Raw genomic sequence first — 20,733 nt, forward strand, 5'->3', positions numbered from 1 at the left:
TTTCTAATATTGTTTTGTATGAAATATAACTGTGATGAACGAGACTTAGAAAGTTGCTCATTTGGAAATTGAATATTGTAGAAATATTGGGATAGAAGAAATAAAAAAAATTATATATATAATGAAATACCTGAAAGACTTGCATTATGTTTCTAAAGTAATAGTTGCGTGGGCGTCGATTTGTGTTGTGAATCTATTGTTCAAGGGGGGATGATCAATTGTTTCATCCTCTCACTTGAGTAGTATGACGTCACAGATCGACACCAGTGAATAGTTGTGTGTGTATCTTTGTTGACATGACAGTACCAGAAGGGGACGAATAACCCGCAGACAAATATCCTTTGCAATCAAAATGAAAAATAGTACTGTTTTGTAAGGCAGACAAAAATAACAGAAAAAATAAAGAAACAAAGGCATTGAATCGCCCAGATTTGAAGCCTTTATAAATTATTGATGCCATAATTTTGAAATTAGTGATAAAATTCAATAAGAGATGTCAGTTAAGAGGGAGAGATAGAGCCAACATAGGGAAGGGGGGGGGGCAAAAGGTTATACCTTGTGGGGGCCAATCTTGGTTTACGGGCCAAAATTTTGGAAAATTTGTAAAATGAAATTCATAAAATTTTGACCTTTTTGATTTGGAAATAAATTTTTGTTATGGATTTTCACAATATTAGTTTTAGGAAATGATATATTTAACCATTTTCCTTTCCCTTTTTTCTTGGTAATGGAACTTTTGGGGGCCCCAAACAATGTTAAAAAAAATTGGGAAAGCTAAACCTATACTAGGCAAAATTAGAGAATTCAAATTATTACAAGGAGGCATATGTGGTTCTCTGCTTCAATGGCGTGATAAAAATGAGCAAAAGTTTTCGAGTGGCCAGACTTGGTGTAGTGAAAAAATCTATAAGTTTGTGAGTGACCAAGCAAGCAAGAATTTTCATCTTTATGGTACAAAAACCATGATAGAACAATACTATTTTTACAGTCTTCTATTTAGAAGATTATATCATATGTCACCTTTTTCCCATTCAATTTCTTTCGTTTTTCTCATTTATTCTTGATTTTTGGGTTGTCATGCCCCCAGACCACCCTGGCAGTACGCTAGTGTTCTAGTTTGGAAGTAAAATATCATTTATTTATTCATAAAAAAGAAATCGTTTGATTTATTTTGCGCATTGTGCTTATTTTTCCTGTTTAGGATCTGCGCCATAAACGACACCATACATTGTTTTCCGTTGTCAAGTTACGATTTCAAGATCTGAGCCTGAGATCAAGATGAAATAGACACTTTATTTCTTCATCGGAAACAGATTACATCATAGAATTGTCTCCATAAATAGTGAAGATGGTTGATTCTTTAGGTGCCATCACGTTTTGGGGATTTAGCTCGGCGTTAGATCTCCAGGACAAAGGTAAGTTGTCATCGTACTGTTTTGATGGCCCCACGTATCGAAATTGATGTCAGTTGTACCGGTGGTGGCCGGCGCGCGCGCGGTAATGACTAACCCAGCGGCAGGGAGCTCCGGCCCGCGCCGGAGCCCATGATGACTCGTCCGTGTAGGCAGCGGGTACTCTACAAAATGGGGTAGAATGGGGTCGCAATAGCACCCCAAATAGGGGAAAAATTCAATTATGCACTTACCTCGATTATACCTCGATTAAACATCAATTTTCGAGGCACAAACTGGACCCTCAAAAAAGGAAAAGTTCTGTCACGTTCATTCTCCTTTCAAAAATGAAAACAAATGGCCGATCGATACCGAAAATGAATATAACATACCTTGTTAACATACCTTGTTGCGGGCGTAAAGTTTTACCTATGAAAAACTTGTTTGCCCCTCTCCTTCCAATTTCTTGATTTCTTGATTTCATAAAGTCGGTACAGTGGAACAAAACTGAAACTAGTTGTATGGCAATGTGTGGTTTCAGCAAGTTATTAATGAAAACATGGGCATGTAAAAGATAGGTTTGGGTTAAACTTATCCTTATTCGGCTTCCAAGATTTCTGCAAGTTTGATTTGAAGGAGTTTATGGAAGTACTCTTCACTACTTGGCTTGGCAAGTTATTCCACTCGGATACTACTCGATGTGAGAAAGAATTTTGTCTCTTTCGAGTATTTGCTCTAGGTTTCTCGATCTTATATATATGTCCTCTAGTTCTGGAGTCTTCATTGAATTTGAAGAATTTAGAAGTCTCTAAATCGTCAGTCCCTTGAGTTATTCGGAAAACTTGGATAAGATCTGCTCTGTGACGTCGGTAAGATAATGAAGGTAACTTCAATTGGGCCAATCTTTCCGGGTAACTCTTGTCGTGTAAACTCGGAACTGCTTTTGTAGCTCTTCGTTGAACTCTTTCGAGTTTCGTCTGATCCTTCTTTAAGTATGGATGCCAAATCTGAGAACAATACTCCAAAGCAGGTCGAACTATGGACTTATAAAGTAGCTTGAAGCTCTTAGGTTCAAGGAAAGAGAAAGATCTCTTGATAATCCCCATCTTCTTATTTCCTGCCTTTGCTATCTGATCTATGTGCTGAGAAAAACTTAGCTGATCGTCGAAAATGACTCCTAGGTCCTTTTCACTGTGGCTCGTTTCGATGGTCGGGCCATTCAAACTTAACTTATAGTCATAGTGCAGGTTCTTTCTGCCATAGTGAAGGACTTTACACTTTCCTGTATTGAAGGGAAGTTGCCATCTGATTGCCCAATTTTGAATCCTCAGTAAATCAGCTTGAAGGATTTCCCATTCTTGATCGTTGTTAACTTCAGCAAATAATTTGGTATCATCAGCAAATAACTTAATAACACTTGCTTGAGAAGTTAGGACATCTGGTAAATCATTTATGAAAATCAGAAATAGCTCAGGACTGATAACACTTCCTTGGGGAATTCCACTACTGACTCCAACAGAATTCGAGAAAACTCCATTAACAACCACCCGTTGCTCTCTGTTCTTTAAGAAGGATCTGATCCAGTTCAAGACACTACCTCTGATTCCATATGAATGAAGCTTAAGCAGAAGTCTTCGATGGGGGACACTATCAAATGCTTTTTTGTAGTCCAAATAGATACAGTCAATTGACTTTCCTTTATCCAAATCCTTAGTCCATTCCTCAATAACTTCCAGAAGTTGAGTAGCACATGATTTACCTTTTCTGAATCCATGTTGATGTGAGCTATACAGCTGGTTTGTAACCATGTGATTAATAATCTTTTCTCGAATAATCTGTTCCATAACTTTGCCAATTGTACTTGTTAAACTCACTGGTCTGTAATTGTTGGGATTACGTTTATCTCCTCTTTTAAATAGTGGAGTTACATTCGCCATCTTCCAAGCTACAGGAACGGAACCACTCCTCAAGGATTCATTGAAGAGATCGGCAAGTGGTTGGGCTAATTCATCTGCAAGTTCTTTCAATATCCGATTTGGAGTCCGGCCCTGGAGACTTAGTTTTGTCCAGCATCAATAATCTTTCCAGAACCATATCTCTTGTAATGACAATATCATTAAGAATAGAGTCAAAGGGTCTCTCAAGAAATGAAGGAAGATTACTGATATCTTCTTGCGTAAATATTGATGCAAAGAAATCATTTAACACCTCAGCTTTATCGAAGTCATCATCTACAGTTGTGCCATCTGGCCGAGTCAACTCTCCTAGACAGGATTTGGATTTTGTCTTATTTTGTACATATTGCCAAAAACTTTTTGGATTTGTTTTGACCTCAGATGCCAGTTTATTTTCAAAGTTCTTTTTAGCCTGCTTGATAATACTTGTAGCTTTATTTCTGGCTTTGTTGTAATCCAATCTATTAGAGATAGTTCTATTCTTCTGATAGCGATTCCATGCTTTGTGTTTCTCATGAACTGCCTCACTTGCTTTCCTATCCAACCATGCAGACCTTCTACGTGATGGTTTGATCTTAGGGACGAAGAGATCTGTCACTTCTCTCAAAGCCTGTACTATCTGTGCATATCTGGTGTTTACATCAGAGTTAGATGGTACTGCAAAACTATTGTTTTCCTTTACATAACTCTTCATCTCTTCATAATTGCCACGAAAGTATGCATAACGAGGACCTGGTTTAACTCTAACTGGATACATCTCAATTTCAAAAGAAAGTACAAGATGGTCACTTTTTCCAAGTGGAGAACTCAAAATCCAGTATTCAATTATTTCTTCATGATTTGTAATTAACAAGTCCAACAAATTAGACCGCTGACCATTTCTCTGTCTTGTAGGTTCAGATACCAATTGTGTCAGAAATAAATCATCAAGCAGTTCCAAAAACTGATCAGAAAAGTTTCCACGACTTGTTGTTGAATTTCCTTCCCAGTCTATGTTTGGCAAATTAAAGTCACCAACAATAATGACATGAGTATGGTTGTGTCGAGAGACAATTTCGTGAAGTTGGTTGAGAAGACTTTGATTATTTTCATCAGAACTATTTGGGCTTCTGTAAATGCATCCGATTAAAATCTTATCCCTAGCAGTTTCCAGAAGGCACCACACACTTTCTTCAAATTCACATGAGATTGGCAAAAGTTCTTGTACTTGTAAGTGATCGTGAACATAGATTGCTACTCCCCTCTTGTGTTTGCTTGGTAAAAAAAGACGGTAGCCCGGCAAATTAAATTCAAATTGTTCAATGTCCGTTTGTGAGTTTTTAGGAAAAATCTCAGATAGTGCAATAATATCAGGTTTCTCTAATTCAATTCGTATTTCCAATTCTTCCCGTTTATTTAGAAGTGAGTCTACATTACTATACATGCATCTTAGGTGTTCTGGTGCTACATGTACATCAAGATGATTAGAAGAAACTGAAGATGTGTTATTTTGATAGTCTTTTCGAAGTTTTTTAGTTTTCTTCTCGAAAGGATCTCAATTCGGTTTGGTTTTTATCAGTTTCAGTGCTTTGTCTTTTTTTCACTAGTCTATCATTCTGTATCCTCCAGGTGGAGTCACCGGCCAACTGTCTTTTCTTCAGCTCCTTCACCAACTCTGCTCTTATTGACCGCTCCTTCTTCGTACGGTCAGGCTGGATGTACACATCCTCCATTGACGATTCGTTTTTCAGTTGAATAGCACGCTTACATATGCTATCCCTAATGGAGCTACTAGGTAATTTTACTAGTAAAGGACGAGGCTTAGAGTCTTGGCCAGGTTGACCACTTTTTCCAAGTCTTAAAGTCTTAAACTCACACTCGCAGTCAATTTTGAGAATATCAAACACTGAAGAAACTCTGGCAAGATCTTCATCTAATTTCTCCTGCCTATCATCAGTTTCTTTTTCAGGTATGCCATGGATAATAACATTGCACCTTCTTTTGTCTTTCTCCTTTTCCTCGTCAAGGCATTCATTAACAATCAGTTTCACTGAAGCAGAGATATCCTGTGGTTCATGGCCATAGATTTTCATGTCTTCTCTTAAGTTCTTTAATTCAACATCACAATTTTTGTATACTGAATTTCAACTTCTTTCCAGTGATCAGCCATCACTTCAAGTTTCGACAATCTATCACTTGCGTCACTTAAAAATTTTTTGCATCTTTCTTCTACAATTTGGTCACATTTGATTGCTTCCATAGCTTTCTTTTCACATATCTTACAGAACCAATGTGCAGATAAAACATTTCTAAAAAGTAAAAATTCATCCGGTGAGAGGGCGCAACATTTTGCACAAAACCATCCTTCGCATCTTTCACATTCTATACATGATTGGTTCTTGTCGAAGGGTTTTTTACATTGTGCACAGGAATCAATATCTTCAGTTTTTTCCACATCAGTGTCCTTACGTCGTGACTTCGGTTTTAAAGTTTTTGATGATTTTGTTACTTTCGTATTTCCTTTAGGATCATTTTGGGCATCCATATTGCAATAATCATTCACTGTACTTCTACTCCTGACTAAGTTCGAGTTCACAAGCAATAATGAAAATATGGAGTCGTATTCGTAATAATAATGAACAGATCAGTGCAGTCACAAAATCACAGTTACGAATGTCTAAAAATGTCGTAAAAACACACCTCATTGACGAAATATTGCAAATAATTCTTTAATAAATATGAACAGTAAAATCGGCAGTATAAATAAACTCACGACACCGCTTATCACACAACCGATGAAGGAAAATAAGATCGCCGACGTCAGTTCAAGTAGTGCTTGCCGCCATTTTAAGTACCGGAACAGTGCAATGCACGAAATCCAAGTCCCATGTACCGGGGCCGGCTGGCCGGGTACACACGTAGATCCCCGTTCACAGCGGAACGCAGTTACAAACGATGACCGACGAAGGAGAACAAATTTTCAATCCAAATCAATCCTCAATTTTCGTGCATCAAAAACAATCAAAGTTTATACTGGCTGAAAATATGACACCTAAGTCATCTATTTATTCAAATAGTATTAAAAAATACGAATTTAAAAGGATGAAAAATCTATTAAAAAACTTCCAAAATTGGAGCTGATAAAAATAACGTTCACGTCAACCACACAGCGCCCTCATACCTCATGGAGACATGGAGGTCTAACTTTTCCTATTTTTGAGGGTCCAGTTTGTGCCTCGCTGTCGGTATTCTGTGCCGCAATAGACTTTCATCCATATAATTGAGGTACTAAGAGGATCTCTATTTTCAATAATAAAAAAATTATTTAAAGAGTCAAATTTAAATTAGAGCCAAGTGTATAAGAAATAAATGTAATGGAAGCTGTCAGTGTAAAAAAATCAAGCATTCGTCCCAAAGAAAAAGAGAAAATATCCCAAACATTGCCACCCTTATTTTGCCACACATAGAGATACAACTGAGAACAAGGTTATATTTTAACCTTGTTAATTGAATGAGTGATTCTACCCCATTTTGGAGAATACCCATGTCTGCCTAATGACTAGATTAATTCAGTGATCGTGCATGCGCTCTTTTCGTAGACAACTGGCAGCCGCTTAGCCATCTGTTTCATGGATTTTTTTTATTTTAATTATTTTTTTAATATCTCCTGAACAGACGGCTCGCGATCGTGCTGCCGCCATTTAGGGGGTTACATTGTAACAATGCAAAATCCCCCCAATGGGGCTCATTGATTTTTGTCTGTAATAAAATAATATTTATTTAATGAAAAATATATGAAAAGAACTGGACCAAAATAGAAATTATTATTCCGTTTTGGCCTGAAATGCACCAAAATGGGAAAAATAAACTTAAAAGGAAAAAAAACCAGTGACTTACTTCGGCTATCACGCAACTCCCACTTCCCAAGCTCCTGCCCTGGTTTACCTGAACTAATAAATAAGAGTCCCTGTACTGATCGAGTTAGAACTTTGGTCTCTGTAATTTGGTGAGTGGAACCAATGGAGTTCAACGGAACAACCAGTATAACAGAGACCAAAGCTTTGGTTTGGTGTAGTCTTTTCGTTACTTATACATGTATGATACACACCAAAGATGAAACATCAGAACACGAAGAAGTTGGATAAAATGGAGAAGCAATGCATTAATGGGAGGAGCTAGTAGTAGGTAGGACCCGTAGGAGGAAGATGGTTCATGCCGCCGCACACAGAAAAATCAAGCCATGAAAGTTGTGTGTTGTGGACGCCAGAAGTGGCGTCGCAGCATGCGCGACCCACTAGTTAGAAATCCACTGCCAATTAAAAGGCGGTAGTGTGAGTGGGAAGAAGTGGAGGAAAAGCTAGATTAGAAGACCCCAACTCCAAGAAAAGAACAAGTCAAGACTAAGATGGAAAGAAAGGTAGTCACAGCATCAACAATCAATGGCTTCAAGACAAAGTTAGACAAGTTCTGGTCTGCGTGGCATTATGTTCACACATGCAGCGTTCTCGCCAGAAAAAAAATCACGCATGTCGGGGACTTGTGCTGCCACTCCTAGGGGGTGGGTGCGGGAGGGGGGGTTCACCCCTCCCTAGCGGAGCGCGGAAGCGACGGCCTTTTCATCAAATAGAGACGCTAAGGAAGCCCCATTGTGGCGTATTTTTAAGCCCACACAAATGCACATAAATGCACAGATACTTGCCGTTCAGTAGGCTTGGGAGCCAGCGCCGAATCCAAGCACTGAGATAGAAAAAACATGGAATTTGGAGCTGACAGAATGATTTACTTCGAGCAGAGGACAAACTTTCTCTGCTTGGAGCCTGCAGTGTATGCCGTGATGCATCGTGTGTGTTGTGTGTATTTCTGTGACTGTGCAAAGCCAGTACAGAGCACGTGCGTTGCGTTAAGCAACACTTGTGATTGTATCATCAAAGTACATAGGGATTTGTGTGTGACTTGTGTGAGAAGTTTTTTTGGGGGGTTTTCATTCCAGAACCCCCCCCCCACCATCATTTGCTCGCTAGTCTTAAATGGGAGTCTTGTCATATTGGAATATTGACCAGAAGTTAATAAAACACATTATTGTTCTGTCAGTAATGAAATTAGCGATTGAACTATGGATATTTTTCAGTCATATTTCCTTTAATCTTAGTCTTTTCATTCCAAACAATCATTTTTTAATGATGTATTTCACCTTTATCCAGTTTGCCATTTTCTTAAGTGACTGAAAACAAAGACTAGTCCCAACCCTCCGCGAGTTGTTTACATAACTTTCTTTGTCTCCGCTAGTATTGCACAATCTTGAGAAGCACATGTTTGGAAATCTGATATTCTTGCGGAGGGGGGGGGGGGGGTTACAAGATTGTCGCCCTTTTCATTCTGTGTTGGGTTTGGCTGCTACATGGCCTGTGTTGAGAAATTAGGTCAGGGTAAATTTAATTGCAAAGAGAGGCTTTGGACGGCATTCATGATGGATAGTCTTTTTTTTAAATGCATCATTTAAATAATTTCAACTTCACATTTGCAGGCTTGCAGGCCCGGGGGGGGGGGGGGGGGGGCACTTCCATTCACGAGTGGATACCATGCGCGACCATGGGGTCTCGAAAAGCACCCTTAACACGTAATTTCCATATTCTGAAAATGCACCCCTTAACAAGTATTGGCGTGTGAAACCCTACCCTTAACAAGTATTGGAAACAAAACGATACTCTTGGCAAATATTCCCTGAAATGAACCCCTAAACAAGTACAGGAATGTTTTATTGTTACTGGTCCTTTGGTTGTCGGCTTTACCTTATTTGGTTTAGTACGACCCCACCTTCTACACCTCGCGCAAATAGGACTCTAAACACGTATTGTTGGGGCAAAAAGGACATCCTTTATAAAACATTTTAATTTTGTTTTTCATCCCCGCAAATTCGACCCTAAACACGTAATTTTCCTAGCGAAATAGATACCCTTTTTTCATTATTTTTGTGTTTTTGACACCCTTTTCACGTTACGTACGTAACGTGCCCTATCGTGAAAAGGATATCCTTTTTACGTGTTTTTTTAGGTCGCGCATGGTATCCACTCGTCAATGTACATGTAAGTGGCCCCCCGGCTTGCAGGTATATTCTATGATAAAATTACTTTTCTCAGAATTGTACGAAAGTTCTACAAAAACTTTATCTTTTTACATTGTATTTTGACACGAATGCAGATCCCAGGACCAAAATCCAATTGAAACCAGTTGGATTTCCAACTGGTTTCAATTGGTTTCAACTGGTTTCAATTGGTTTTAACTGGAATTTAACAATTTCCAGTTGAAACCAGTTGGGCAACTGGAAATCCTAACTGGAACCAGTTGGGCAACTGGAAATCCTAACTGGAACCAGTTGGGTAAATGGATATGACTTCCAACTGGAAATGATTTCTAACTGGAACCAGTTGGGTAACTGGAAATCCTAACTGGAACCAGTTGGGCAACTGGAAATCCTAACTGGAACCAGTTGGGTAACTGGAAATGACTTCCAATTGGAAATGATTTCTAACTGGAACCAGTTAGGTAACTGGAAATCCTAACTGGAACCAGTTGGGTAACTGGAAATCCTAACTGGAACCAGTTGGGCAACTGGAAATCCTAACTGGAACCAGTTGGGTAACTGGAAATGACTTCCAACTGGAAATTATTTCTAACTGGAACCAGTTGGGTAACTGGAGATGACTTCTAACTGGAAAGATGGGTAACTGAATTCTAATTGGAACCAGTTGGGTAACTGGAAATAAAACTGGAACCAGTTGGGTAACTGGAAATCCTAACTGGATCCAGTTGGGTAACTGGAAATGATTTCCAATTGGTTTCCAATTGGAAATTTTCCAGTTACCCAACTGGATCCAATTGAAACCACTTAATTTGCATATTTTCTGCCAGTGTGCACAGATTAATGTTTTATGAGATTCATCATAATTTACAATGTATCTATTTAATTTTTTTCAATTTGAAGTTCTACACTTTTTTCAGATAAGTGTTTCCAATACTTAGCAGTGAAAACCATGTTCATAAATGTTATAGATTATAATTAAAACAGATTCAAAGATAATTAGTACACCACTAACTGTTACCAAATTACATCAAATAAAAATACATATATTTGAAGAACTCCAATATGAATATATACATATGAAAGTCTGTATTTTATCAATGCCCTTTACATTGGTATTAATAGACAAATAACACTGCTTCTGTGTTGGCATGAGCAATAGTTAGTGCAAATGCTAACTAATTAAGTTAATTCCAACTGGAAGTTCCAATTGGATCCAGTTGGAAACCAATTGGTTTCAACTGGTTCCAATTGAAACCAGTTGCCTCCAATTGGATTCAACTGGTTTTAATAGGGAAATTGGAACAACTGGAACCAATTGAAAACCAATTGAAACCAATAGCCAACTGGTTCCAGTTGCCCAATTGGTTTTAACTGGAACCAGTTGGCAACTGGTTTTCAATTGGAACCAGTTGTTCCAATTTCCCTATTGAAACCAGTTGGTCAACTGGTTTTAATTGGTTTTGCTCTAATTGGTTTCAACTGGATTTTGGTCCTGGGATCTTTCTTGACAAATAATGGGCTAAAAATACTAAACAGTAAACATACAGACCTCAAGTAAACCAAGTACCACACATTCAAACTTGGATTAAATCAAATCAGATATCAGTCAAGCACGGAAATCACTATCATCACAGCACTAAAAATTATAAACAATCACTTCGAAGAAACAATTGCCAGGGTCAAACCACGGTCAAACATGTGCTTGCGTTGTGTCCTGTGTGTGTATAATGTTTGCAGTGAGTTGATCTTGTGATGATGGGGAGAGAATTTGTGTGTGTGGTTTTTATGTCTGCAGTGAGTTGGGTCATGGATGACTGGGAGAGAATGAAAGGACCAGGGAGTCGGGAGGAGAACCGTAGCGAGCAGCCGCGAGCTAGCTGGGCGCCTTGCCACTTTCCTAGCCGTGGCGTAAGAGGCCTGTAAGTGGTCTTAAGTTGGTGGGACTTCGGCGCAACCCGATAAATTAAGTTGATATCACTAAGATGAGTTCAGGGAGTGTATTTTTTTTTAATGAATATTTCCATTTAATTTTTCCACGCATGTCGCTGAAATTTTACGCATGGTTCCACTTGGTCTCCATTTCCGCACGCATGGTGTTTGCACCATGCGTATTATACACTGGCGAGAACGCTGCACACATGGGAGTAGTGCCTTTTTCATTTCAATACATTGGCGCAGCACATTGCACAAATAGCACAGACTCAGTTTTCGAACTTATCCAAGCTAGGAAGACAACAAGATAGACTTGGAAACTTGACTGCAGGAATAACTATTTTTCCAGTAAATGCGGTATAAAAGTATTATAAAAACAAGAAGAAGGAGAATGGGAAAAAAAGAGGAGGAGGATAAGGAAATGAAAGAGAAGAATATGAAAAAAGAAGGAGGGAGAAGGGGAAGAACAATGGGAAAGGGGACAAAAATGAGGAGAGGAAGAAGCGGAAGCAGAAAGAGAAGAAAAAGGAGAGAATGGGTGAAGAAGAAAGAATAAGCATGATGCAAACCATCACTGCAGAACTGTAGAAGGCAAACCCTAGTTTGAACCATGAAAAACCTGAATCACCCCAGGCCAGTTATTTAAGTATCTAAACATGTGTTTCTTGAGCTCGATGGGTTGGAAAAGAACTAAACCGCAATTGCATACGCAAATGTGCTCGCCTGTGCGTGCAGTCATTTTTATTTCCTTATTTTGGGCCGATTTTCTTCGTTCCAAATTGGAAACAACATAACATTGGATTTCAAAATTCATTATGCCTTTGAAAACTTGATTAAATATCAAATACAATGATTTAATTCTGAAAGGTCTACAGGCAGAGCTGCTTTTGGTCTTACATAATATCACAGCTATTGTTTGTGGTCTAACCCTTGCCTATGGAGGTAAAAAGATTTACTTAAGAGGGATTATCAGACAATACAGGGTTGATAGTGCTTGGGAATGAAATATCATGTATTCCCTCTGTTTCTGTCTCCTTTTACGTTTCTATTCTCCTTTCATTTCCTCTTACTTTTCCTTCTTTACCTTTCTTTTTGTTCTCTCTTTCTTCTTTCCTTCCTCGGCTTCTATCTTTTTTTCTCCATTCCTTCACATAGAAATAACAGTTTCAATATCTTTCTTTCTCCCTTTGGAAAGAAAGAATAATTTCAAAATAATAATGTTCAAATATGTAACTTATTCCAAAACAAACACAGGTATAATAGAAACTGCCTTTTTAAAAATAGATATATAATTACCTATTATTATTGATCTCAACTTTATCTTTAAACACAGTTATGTCTAATGACATCCCTTTACAATTGTATGTTTTACAGATCTGGTATCAAGAATCAAAGACGTAAGTGTAAATGATGGAGCTGATGATGCCATTCAGATCCTTCTGATTGGTAGTGGTGATATACGACATCTTCTTACAACAGTAGCTAGAGCATGGAGACACAGGAAGAGAAAACTGAAGGTGAGTGAAATGGTTTGGATCCATTTAGTCTACTACTAGCAGATGATCTAATTCTCAGATTGTCAATCTTGGCTCAATTCACTTTGTCTACTATCAGTTTGGTCTAATTTCTGCTTGGTCCAAACATCCTTTTGTCTAATGCCAACTTTGTCAAATCAAAATTTGGTTCATTGATAATTCATTCAGTCATTTAGACCAGTGCTTCTCAACCGATGGGCCGCAAATCTTTCTCAGGTGGGCCGCGAGAAGCTCCAAAAGGAGAAAAACTATGGTATATTGCACAGACCTGTCCAAACATGTTTTGTCCTATCGGTCTACTTGAGTCAAACATGGGACTTTTGCGAATGCAGATTAGCCATTAAACTGTTTAGAAAGTGCTCAGAGCTTTTAGTTCAAATTTCATGAAACATTTTCATTAAAATGGACATTTTCTTAAAATTTAGGTAGGTGGGCCTAAAAAACAATATGATAGGCCAAGTGGTCGTCGAGTAAAAAGTGGTTGAGAAGCGATGATATATAAAAGTGATGTTAGAGCAAGTGGATATTAGATGAAATTGGTATTGCCAGGGAAGCGTTCTATGAAAGGACCTGTCAGACATTTAATCTGGCAAACTCTATTTTATCCAAAAGTTACCATGGTAACATTGCATCTCAGCAGCCCAGCCAATCAAAAATCAAGGATAGTACTCAAATCTGACAACTTGACTGACAAAACTATTGATGACATACCCCTCTGAATGGAAATGATTGGAATTAGACAATTAGGGATGGAACCAAATGCAAAATGTTGATCTAGTGGGTGGCAATTAGAGAGGAAAAGTTATAAAGTCAGATCATTTCAATTTCTTGCCTTTTTTTAGATTAAAAAATGCAACCCATTACTGCTCTTTTACCTATAGATCATTAAAGAAATTTCTTCTTTATCTCTCAACAGTTCTACATTATCGAAGGAAACCTGGAGCTTTACATCCGTCAGCTCCTTCTTCTCCACCTAATCCTGGAGCCACCCAAGGATATGGGTCTGCAGGAGAAGACCGAATTCTTCCTAGAGATCTACGGCAATACTCTGATCAGACAACAAGTCTTTGATTACATTGTATCAAGGAGCAACCAACTACTAAGGTGAAAATTAATGAAATCAACTTATCTGACATGAATACTTTTTCTTTGATTTTCTTCAAATTCATTAAATGGAAAGTTGGTGAGAAAAAAACATACCAAATATAAGAATCTCCGTATGAAGCCCTCATGTTAATGTCAATGAAAGTAATTTACCTTTATGCGAAGATCTACTCCTTTTCTCTCTTCTTTAAAATGTATTTTTATAATTCTTAACTAAAAAGTTGTGTCCACAATTATCACGAATGGTGTGATCTCTCCATGAACTCTTCAGAGGAATGCCATCACTGATGTAATCAAGTAAAGATGTTCTCTTTGATTTTGTCTATCTGTAATTCATTGTTTGACACTTAAACAAGTGAGTATGATTTTATATTTCTATTTTTCTTGGATTTTCAGGATGGTAACGGATGCAGATTACCTTGTTGAAAGAATGCCATCGGTTCATCTCTCTGCTCTCAAGTTTAAAGAGAGGGACCAAATGGAAGCCATATTGAAGTTCTTAAGGAATCCTGATCTAAGGACGGCTGATATCGCAAAGTTTTGGTAAGTTTAATAGACATATTTTCAATTAGTGTGTTATCATTGAATGAGACTTTTAAAAGTAAACACTTTTCATTGATAGCAAGTCTCTTTCAATGGTTGTAGAAGGTCCCTTTTCTCAAAGCATTCAACCATAGGTTAGACTTTAAAGAAGAACTGATGTAATACATGTACTTGTTCTATTAGGGTTATTCTGACAATGCATTTGGGGTGTTCTTAAAGTAGTTCTGAAATGAAATGAGCAGAAAAAAATATTTCAAGGAGCTGTAAAAATATTTCAAAGAGCAAAATGAAGCAGTTAATTATCAAATAAGATAAGTTGGTGTTTGCTTGATGTGATATTGATTATGTCATTTGTCTTTTTATTAAATTTCAATGTGTTAGGGATAACAGATTACGCAAACATCTTGAGGTGCGCTATGACTCCCGCAAAGGAGCGTATGACTGGGACTACAGTATGAAGCTCGGGGACAGAGGTAAAGGTGTGTTGAATAACAGAGAGTATGCCTATTGGAGAGAGACCGGGATAGCATTTGGACTCCGTGAAGCAGATTATAACATTCAGAATAGGACATTGATTTCTGGTCTTATCATCAGAAAGGTAGGTATCAGAGGAGTATTTCATAAAACAAATACCGGTAGTTATTTTCACTATTTGTTATAAGCTACTGAAATTCTTTCACCTGATTGGCTAACAGTAAATTAGTCGGTGAAATACACTGACATAATTTTTTGTGTGAAATGTTCCCCAGATTAATCTTGCTTGATCTGTCCCGTTTTTTGAAAATTTTGTTTGAATTGATTCATTGACTGATTCTATTGTTTTATTTTATCTTGTGGAAGTGTCATGGTGTAGTGGTTCTGACTCTCGCCTTCCAATCAGAGGGTTGTGTGTTAATAATAATAACTCTTAGTTACCCAGGGTAGCCACTCTCAGCTGTAAGCTGTTCTTCCAGCGGGCCCTGCATAACATAATATGTTATTATTACCCTTCTCCATTCTAAATGCTGAGCGCCAAGCAAGAAGGCAGAAGGTCCCATTTTTATAAGTCTTTGGTATGACTCGGCCGGGGATCGAACCCACGACCTCCCGTCCATGAGGCGGACGCTCTACCACTGAGCCATCATGTCCGGTGTGTTGGAATCTCACCATTTCCTAGCATCCTTTGGCAAGGTGTCAATGCACACTTTGCCACTCTCTACCCAGGTATTAAATGGGTCCCCGGTAGGATGTGAAAAGCTATGTAGCATGCCTAACAATCGAGTTTTTGACCTCTTGTTAGAAGGCTCCCCAGCCAGCATCTGATGACCAGGGTAATAATAGTAGCAGTGTAAAGTGCTTACAAGCAAAGTGTAATAAGTGCTATGTAAATGTAGCTATAATTCTTATTTATATAAAAAAACAGATTGTTTGCAAATACATATGTTATTTTCTTCTCACATCTTTGACATTCCTTTGATGCCAAAGAAAAAGCAGGCTCCAAGGTTATGTTTCCTTTTATAATAATCTTGTTTACATTACACGATATGTGTTTTTATTTATTTCTAGGGAGGTGATCGTATAGCTGAGAGGGGATACTGGGGTGATATAGTTTGCAGTCCGTACCTCAGCTATGGCATTGAATGTGAGGAAGAAAGTTTCTTCAAGAAATCAAATGGTTTGTACACCAAGGTGAGTAACAATCCAGTGATCGGGGTTTTCATTTGTTGGCTTAAAGATTTGAAAAGCTATCCTTTGTCATTAAGAAATATATAATTAACTTTAAGTAATGATACAGACGTGAATACTTTACTTTATGATATTGAAGTTGGCTTGGCATCAACTTTACTGGAAATTTAACTCATGCAAGTTGTTAATTAAATATCAGATGTTCTGGGTCAAATAGAGCAGAAATAAAGTTTTAAGACCAATAGACATTGTCATGAACATGCATATTCCTTGTCTATTGTCTTGTAAAGCCATCTTTGCATTTACCAAATCCAGCGTAGGAATGTTCTGGTTCAATCGACAGATTACTTAGCCGAGTCCCAAATGATTATTATTGCTGTCATAGAGTTTGATTTTATCAATTTCATATTGATAAAAGATAAAGAGATGTTGTATTTCATTACTCAATTTACAAGAATACAAACTTACTGAATCAATTTTGGTATTAATTAATTTTGGTATTAATTTTGGTATTAAAACTAGTAAAATGAATTTAATATATGTAGCTTTGAAGAATCTGATAAGGTTTGATGAAATTCATGTTTCAATGCTATTCTGGATGGCTGTCAAATGTTAGATTCAAGAATCATTGGTGTATACGTTTCTTTGAACCACAAGGTCAGGGGTTCAAATCCCACCACTGCACTCCCGTCCTTTGGCAAGGTGTTCATCTACATTTGCCACTCTCGACCCAGGTGTAGTAAATGGGTACCCAGTAGGAAGGAATTCCTTGAATGCTTAATGCGCCTGATCAGGGTAGCTATGCTAAAGCTGGGGTAATAGTATGCCGCGCTTTGAAACGTTTGTATAAAGCGCGATATAAATGTTGCATAGTATTATCATTATTATTGAAGGTTTTACGGTAAACACCATGTATGTAGTCCTGAAAAGGACTGTTTGTTATTCTTTCTTGATTGCATGTTAGCTCTGAAAAGAACTTGACTAGTCTATAACAGTTCTTTTCAGAGCTAACATACAATCAAGAACGAATAACAAACAGTCCTTTTCAGGACTACATACATGGTGTTTACCGTAAACCTTTCAATATTCTCTCCACCATGGAAACCTTCAAAGATCATCTTATTATTATTATTGTTTTCTTCTCCCTGCTTGTGTTCCTTTCTATAGACTAGTCAAGAGGTTGCTGTGTACAACATTCTTTCACTCCTACATGAACTGACACACAAAGAGAGATATGTGATGCCAGTCCCTAAACCAGCTGAAGAAAAGAAAGAAGAGAGTAAACTGGTAGAAATCACAGAAGAAGATGAAGAGGAGGAAGAAGAAGAGAAGGAAGAAGATGGAAAGGTGGTGGAAGTTGAAGATGGGAAAGCAGAAACTGAAACTGGTAAAAAAAGTTCTATATTTATCAGTTTGGAATTAATATCCAAACTTATCAAATCATATGCCGCAGGGCAGCTTCGCTAAGAACAGACAGATCTGCACACACATAAGCCGAAACTATTGGGACCATGGAAATGGAAAAACAATCTTTAAAGATGTTTTTTTTTTTGCATATATGCAAAATTGATTAAGAATTGATTATCAGAAAGAGTAATGATGTTAATTTTACAAAGCAGTTGTGTAGAAAATGATAATGAACTACATGTATGTGTATACCAAATTTGGTAGCATTCCAATCAACAGCTGAGATCTTTGGCAAGTGGGGGTACAACTTTCAGAACATCAAAAATTAGTATAAAACTGCTGGAATGTTATGCCTTTGGGCCCAAATTTATCAAACCTTAATAAGTCTGTTTGTGAACTGTGGTCTATGTAGTATAAGTGATAACTAGACTTCTGCAGATTTATGAATAGGGGTCCTGATTAAAAGAGCATGATAAAGTTGTTTGAAACTTTCACATATTTTATTTGTTTAGCTGAGTTGATGTCCCTGGATAATGTTGAAATCCATTATCTACCGATCGGTTCAGCACCTGACCTTCAGAAGAAGAGCAAGTATAAGAGAGCGTTTGATGTCGTCTACTTCTCAAACAGGTGAGGTCATAATATGATTGCATCATGGAGTCGTGGTTCTGATTCGCATCTCATTAATCAGACGGTGGAGGGCTTGAATCCTACTCCAGGCAATAGGCGATCAATCACCACTCGTGGTAAAATAGCATTCAGAAACATGCAATCGGTTACCATTGGTGATTTGAGAGTACTGTCCATCGTAAGGGACTGTAATGTCTGAAATGGGAGGGCTGTCTTGCTTGAATGAGAAATAAAATACCTGAAATATTTCATCTCTTTGAATATTTCATTGCATTTTCATCATTTTATTTCATGGTTTGTTTATTTCAAAACAGTCCTGCTCTTACTGCAGATAAAAAGCTTGAAACACATGCATAATACATGGGTATAAGAAATTGACAATACTTGTAGCTCAAAACAAGTACATTTTGTTGATAAAACTTATGTTAAAATAAAAATTGTGAAATATAGTGAATTTATGCAGTTCAGCAATTATTTAGGAGATTAAGAAGATATATTTTTATATGGGCAACACCTTGAAATAATCCATCTTTTGTAAATGCGATCCCCATTATTACTCCATTTATATGTCACTTCATAAACTGTTACAACTTGAAAATGGCACTTATAAATCCAATTATGATTATTATTACGGGAAAACAAGGAAAATTTAATCAGAAAGTTGCACAGATAACAGATTTGACATAAATAATTTATTGAATTGCCCAGTTATGATGAAAGCATGTCTTGTTCACTCTGATCAAAGCTCAATTATCTTTGTTTTCTTACAGTATGGTTCATCACCTTACCCCTGAGATGTCAGCGGTGTTTTCAGACAAGGCTACTGTTATCTGTGAGACGGCTAGATACATGTTAGAACTCAAGAAAGAACAATGTCAGGAGTTTGTTAACAAGGTTACAGCCATGGCAAAGAATGCTGGTTGCCAGGTAAGGAAAAGTGTTCCCCTCTGACAAGATATTAAAGAAAACCAAAACCCAAGAAGCAATCTTATTGGAAAGAGTAAAATGAGAGGAAGGAACAATTTGAAACAAGTTTCATCAAAATCGGTTGTGAAATGAGCAAGTCATGGACGTTTGAAAAGTCTTGTTGTACTTTCTATGGGGATCCTCCAATTGGAAAATACACTTCAAAATGGCTGATTTTCTGGACAACCCTCCATTTGTTTTGTACACAAATTTACCCCTTTATTTTCAATATTTCACATTTCCTCCTGACTTTGACATATGTGGTGTGAATTATATTTTGCAAGGACATAAATTATGCTAAGAATGAGGCAATATGCAATTTGAAAGTTAATGGAGAAGAATCTGAAAAACTGTGTACAAAACAAATGGAGAGTTGTCCATAAAATCTGCCATTTTGAAGCCCATTGCCAATTTGAGGATCCCAATAGAAAGTACAAGACTTTTTGAAAATCCATAACTTGCTTATTTCATAACCAATTTTGATGAAACTTTTTTTTAGATTATTCCTCTCATTTTACTCTTTTTTAATAAGATTGCTTCTCTTCTTGGGATTTGGTTTCCTTTGAAGTACATTGACCAGTCTACTCCCAGATGTAGTAGTACACGTCTGAATTAATTTTTAAACCACGGATTTAATTTTTGATAAAATCTATGGATTCATTTCCTTGGCCACCATGACTCCAAAGTTTATAATCGACCACAAATAGCATTGGCTAATAAAGATTGGTTTTGCTTGCAATAATTGTTTTTTACCGGTATATCACCTATCAACCAATCAAAAACATTGTCTTATATAATTCATAAATGACAAGACATCTGTGTTTTCAGGTCCAGGGGATTGTTTTCAAACCATGTGTTTGTCATGTAAAGACAGTTAGTTCTATGTCTGTTGCAGGGACAAGCTATACTATAACTTTGATAACTTTTTCTAGTCCTTTTACCATCTCTATATTGTCGATGAATGATATCAATGAATCTGGCAATGTACACACATTGCCTTCCTATTGTTGATTTTATTCAGTGGAATGGATGGGTTTTGATTGACTTTAAAAGGATAATACTTTCTCAATTATTTCAATGAAAGGAACCTAATATATAGCACCATGCTATACCCCTCCCTCTCATGATGTGTACATGTTCTATTTCTGACTTCTTGTTGATGTTGGTCTGCATCCAAAGATGCTCTTTTGTTAATAGGTTCATTGTACTTCGATAATCTCTTTTTCTTCATTCCTATAGGCATCCAACCCAGTAGATGGTTTTACGTGCTCTACAATGAGGTTCACCTTTGAGAGGAAAGGAGACTCATGACACACACCACTATGAGGAAGAGGATGCAAGAAGCCTCTTTTCCAATTAATTGCAAGTATCTATCACATCTTTGTCATTGATTTACATCTGAGAGGGAATAAGAGTCTGCCCTGAGAGGGTGCTGCAAGAATTTCTTTTTCCAGTAATTTGTGAATATGGATTTCAACTTTGCAATTAGTTGGATTCACAATACGATGTTCCGCCTATCGGTTGCAGCGGATACGCCAATGTCT

At 37.4% G+C, this 20,733-nt stretch overlaps 1 protein-coding gene across 1 annotated transcript; it reads left to right on the forward strand.

The window, feature by feature from the left end:
* The first annotated feature begins 1,203 nt into the window (after positions 1 to 1,203).
* LOC121413277 (dynein assembly factor 3, axonemal-like) lies at positions 1,204 to 20,518 on the forward strand. Its single transcript, XM_041606043.1, has 10 exons — positions 1,204 to 1,415; positions 12,714 to 12,856; positions 13,791 to 13,978; positions 14,375 to 14,521; positions 14,903 to 15,119; positions 16,067 to 16,189; positions 17,354 to 17,573; positions 18,106 to 18,223; positions 18,994 to 19,150; positions 20,429 to 20,518. The coding sequence occupies exons 1-10, from the start codon at positions 1,349 to 1,351 to the stop codon at positions 20,498 to 20,500; spliced, it is 1,452 nt and encodes a 483-aa protein (XP_041461977.1). The 5' UTR covers positions 1,204 to 1,348; the 3' UTR covers positions 20,501 to 20,518.
* The last annotated feature ends 215 nt before the right edge of the window (positions 20,519 to 20,733 follow it).

The sequence above is a fragment of the Lytechinus variegatus genome, chromosome 4 (genome assembly GCF_018143015.1).
Source record: "Lytechinus variegatus isolate NC3 chromosome 4, Lvar_3.0, whole genome shotgun sequence".
Lineage (NCBI taxonomy): Eukaryota > Metazoa > Echinodermata > Echinoidea > Temnopleuroida > Toxopneustidae > Lytechinus > Lytechinus variegatus.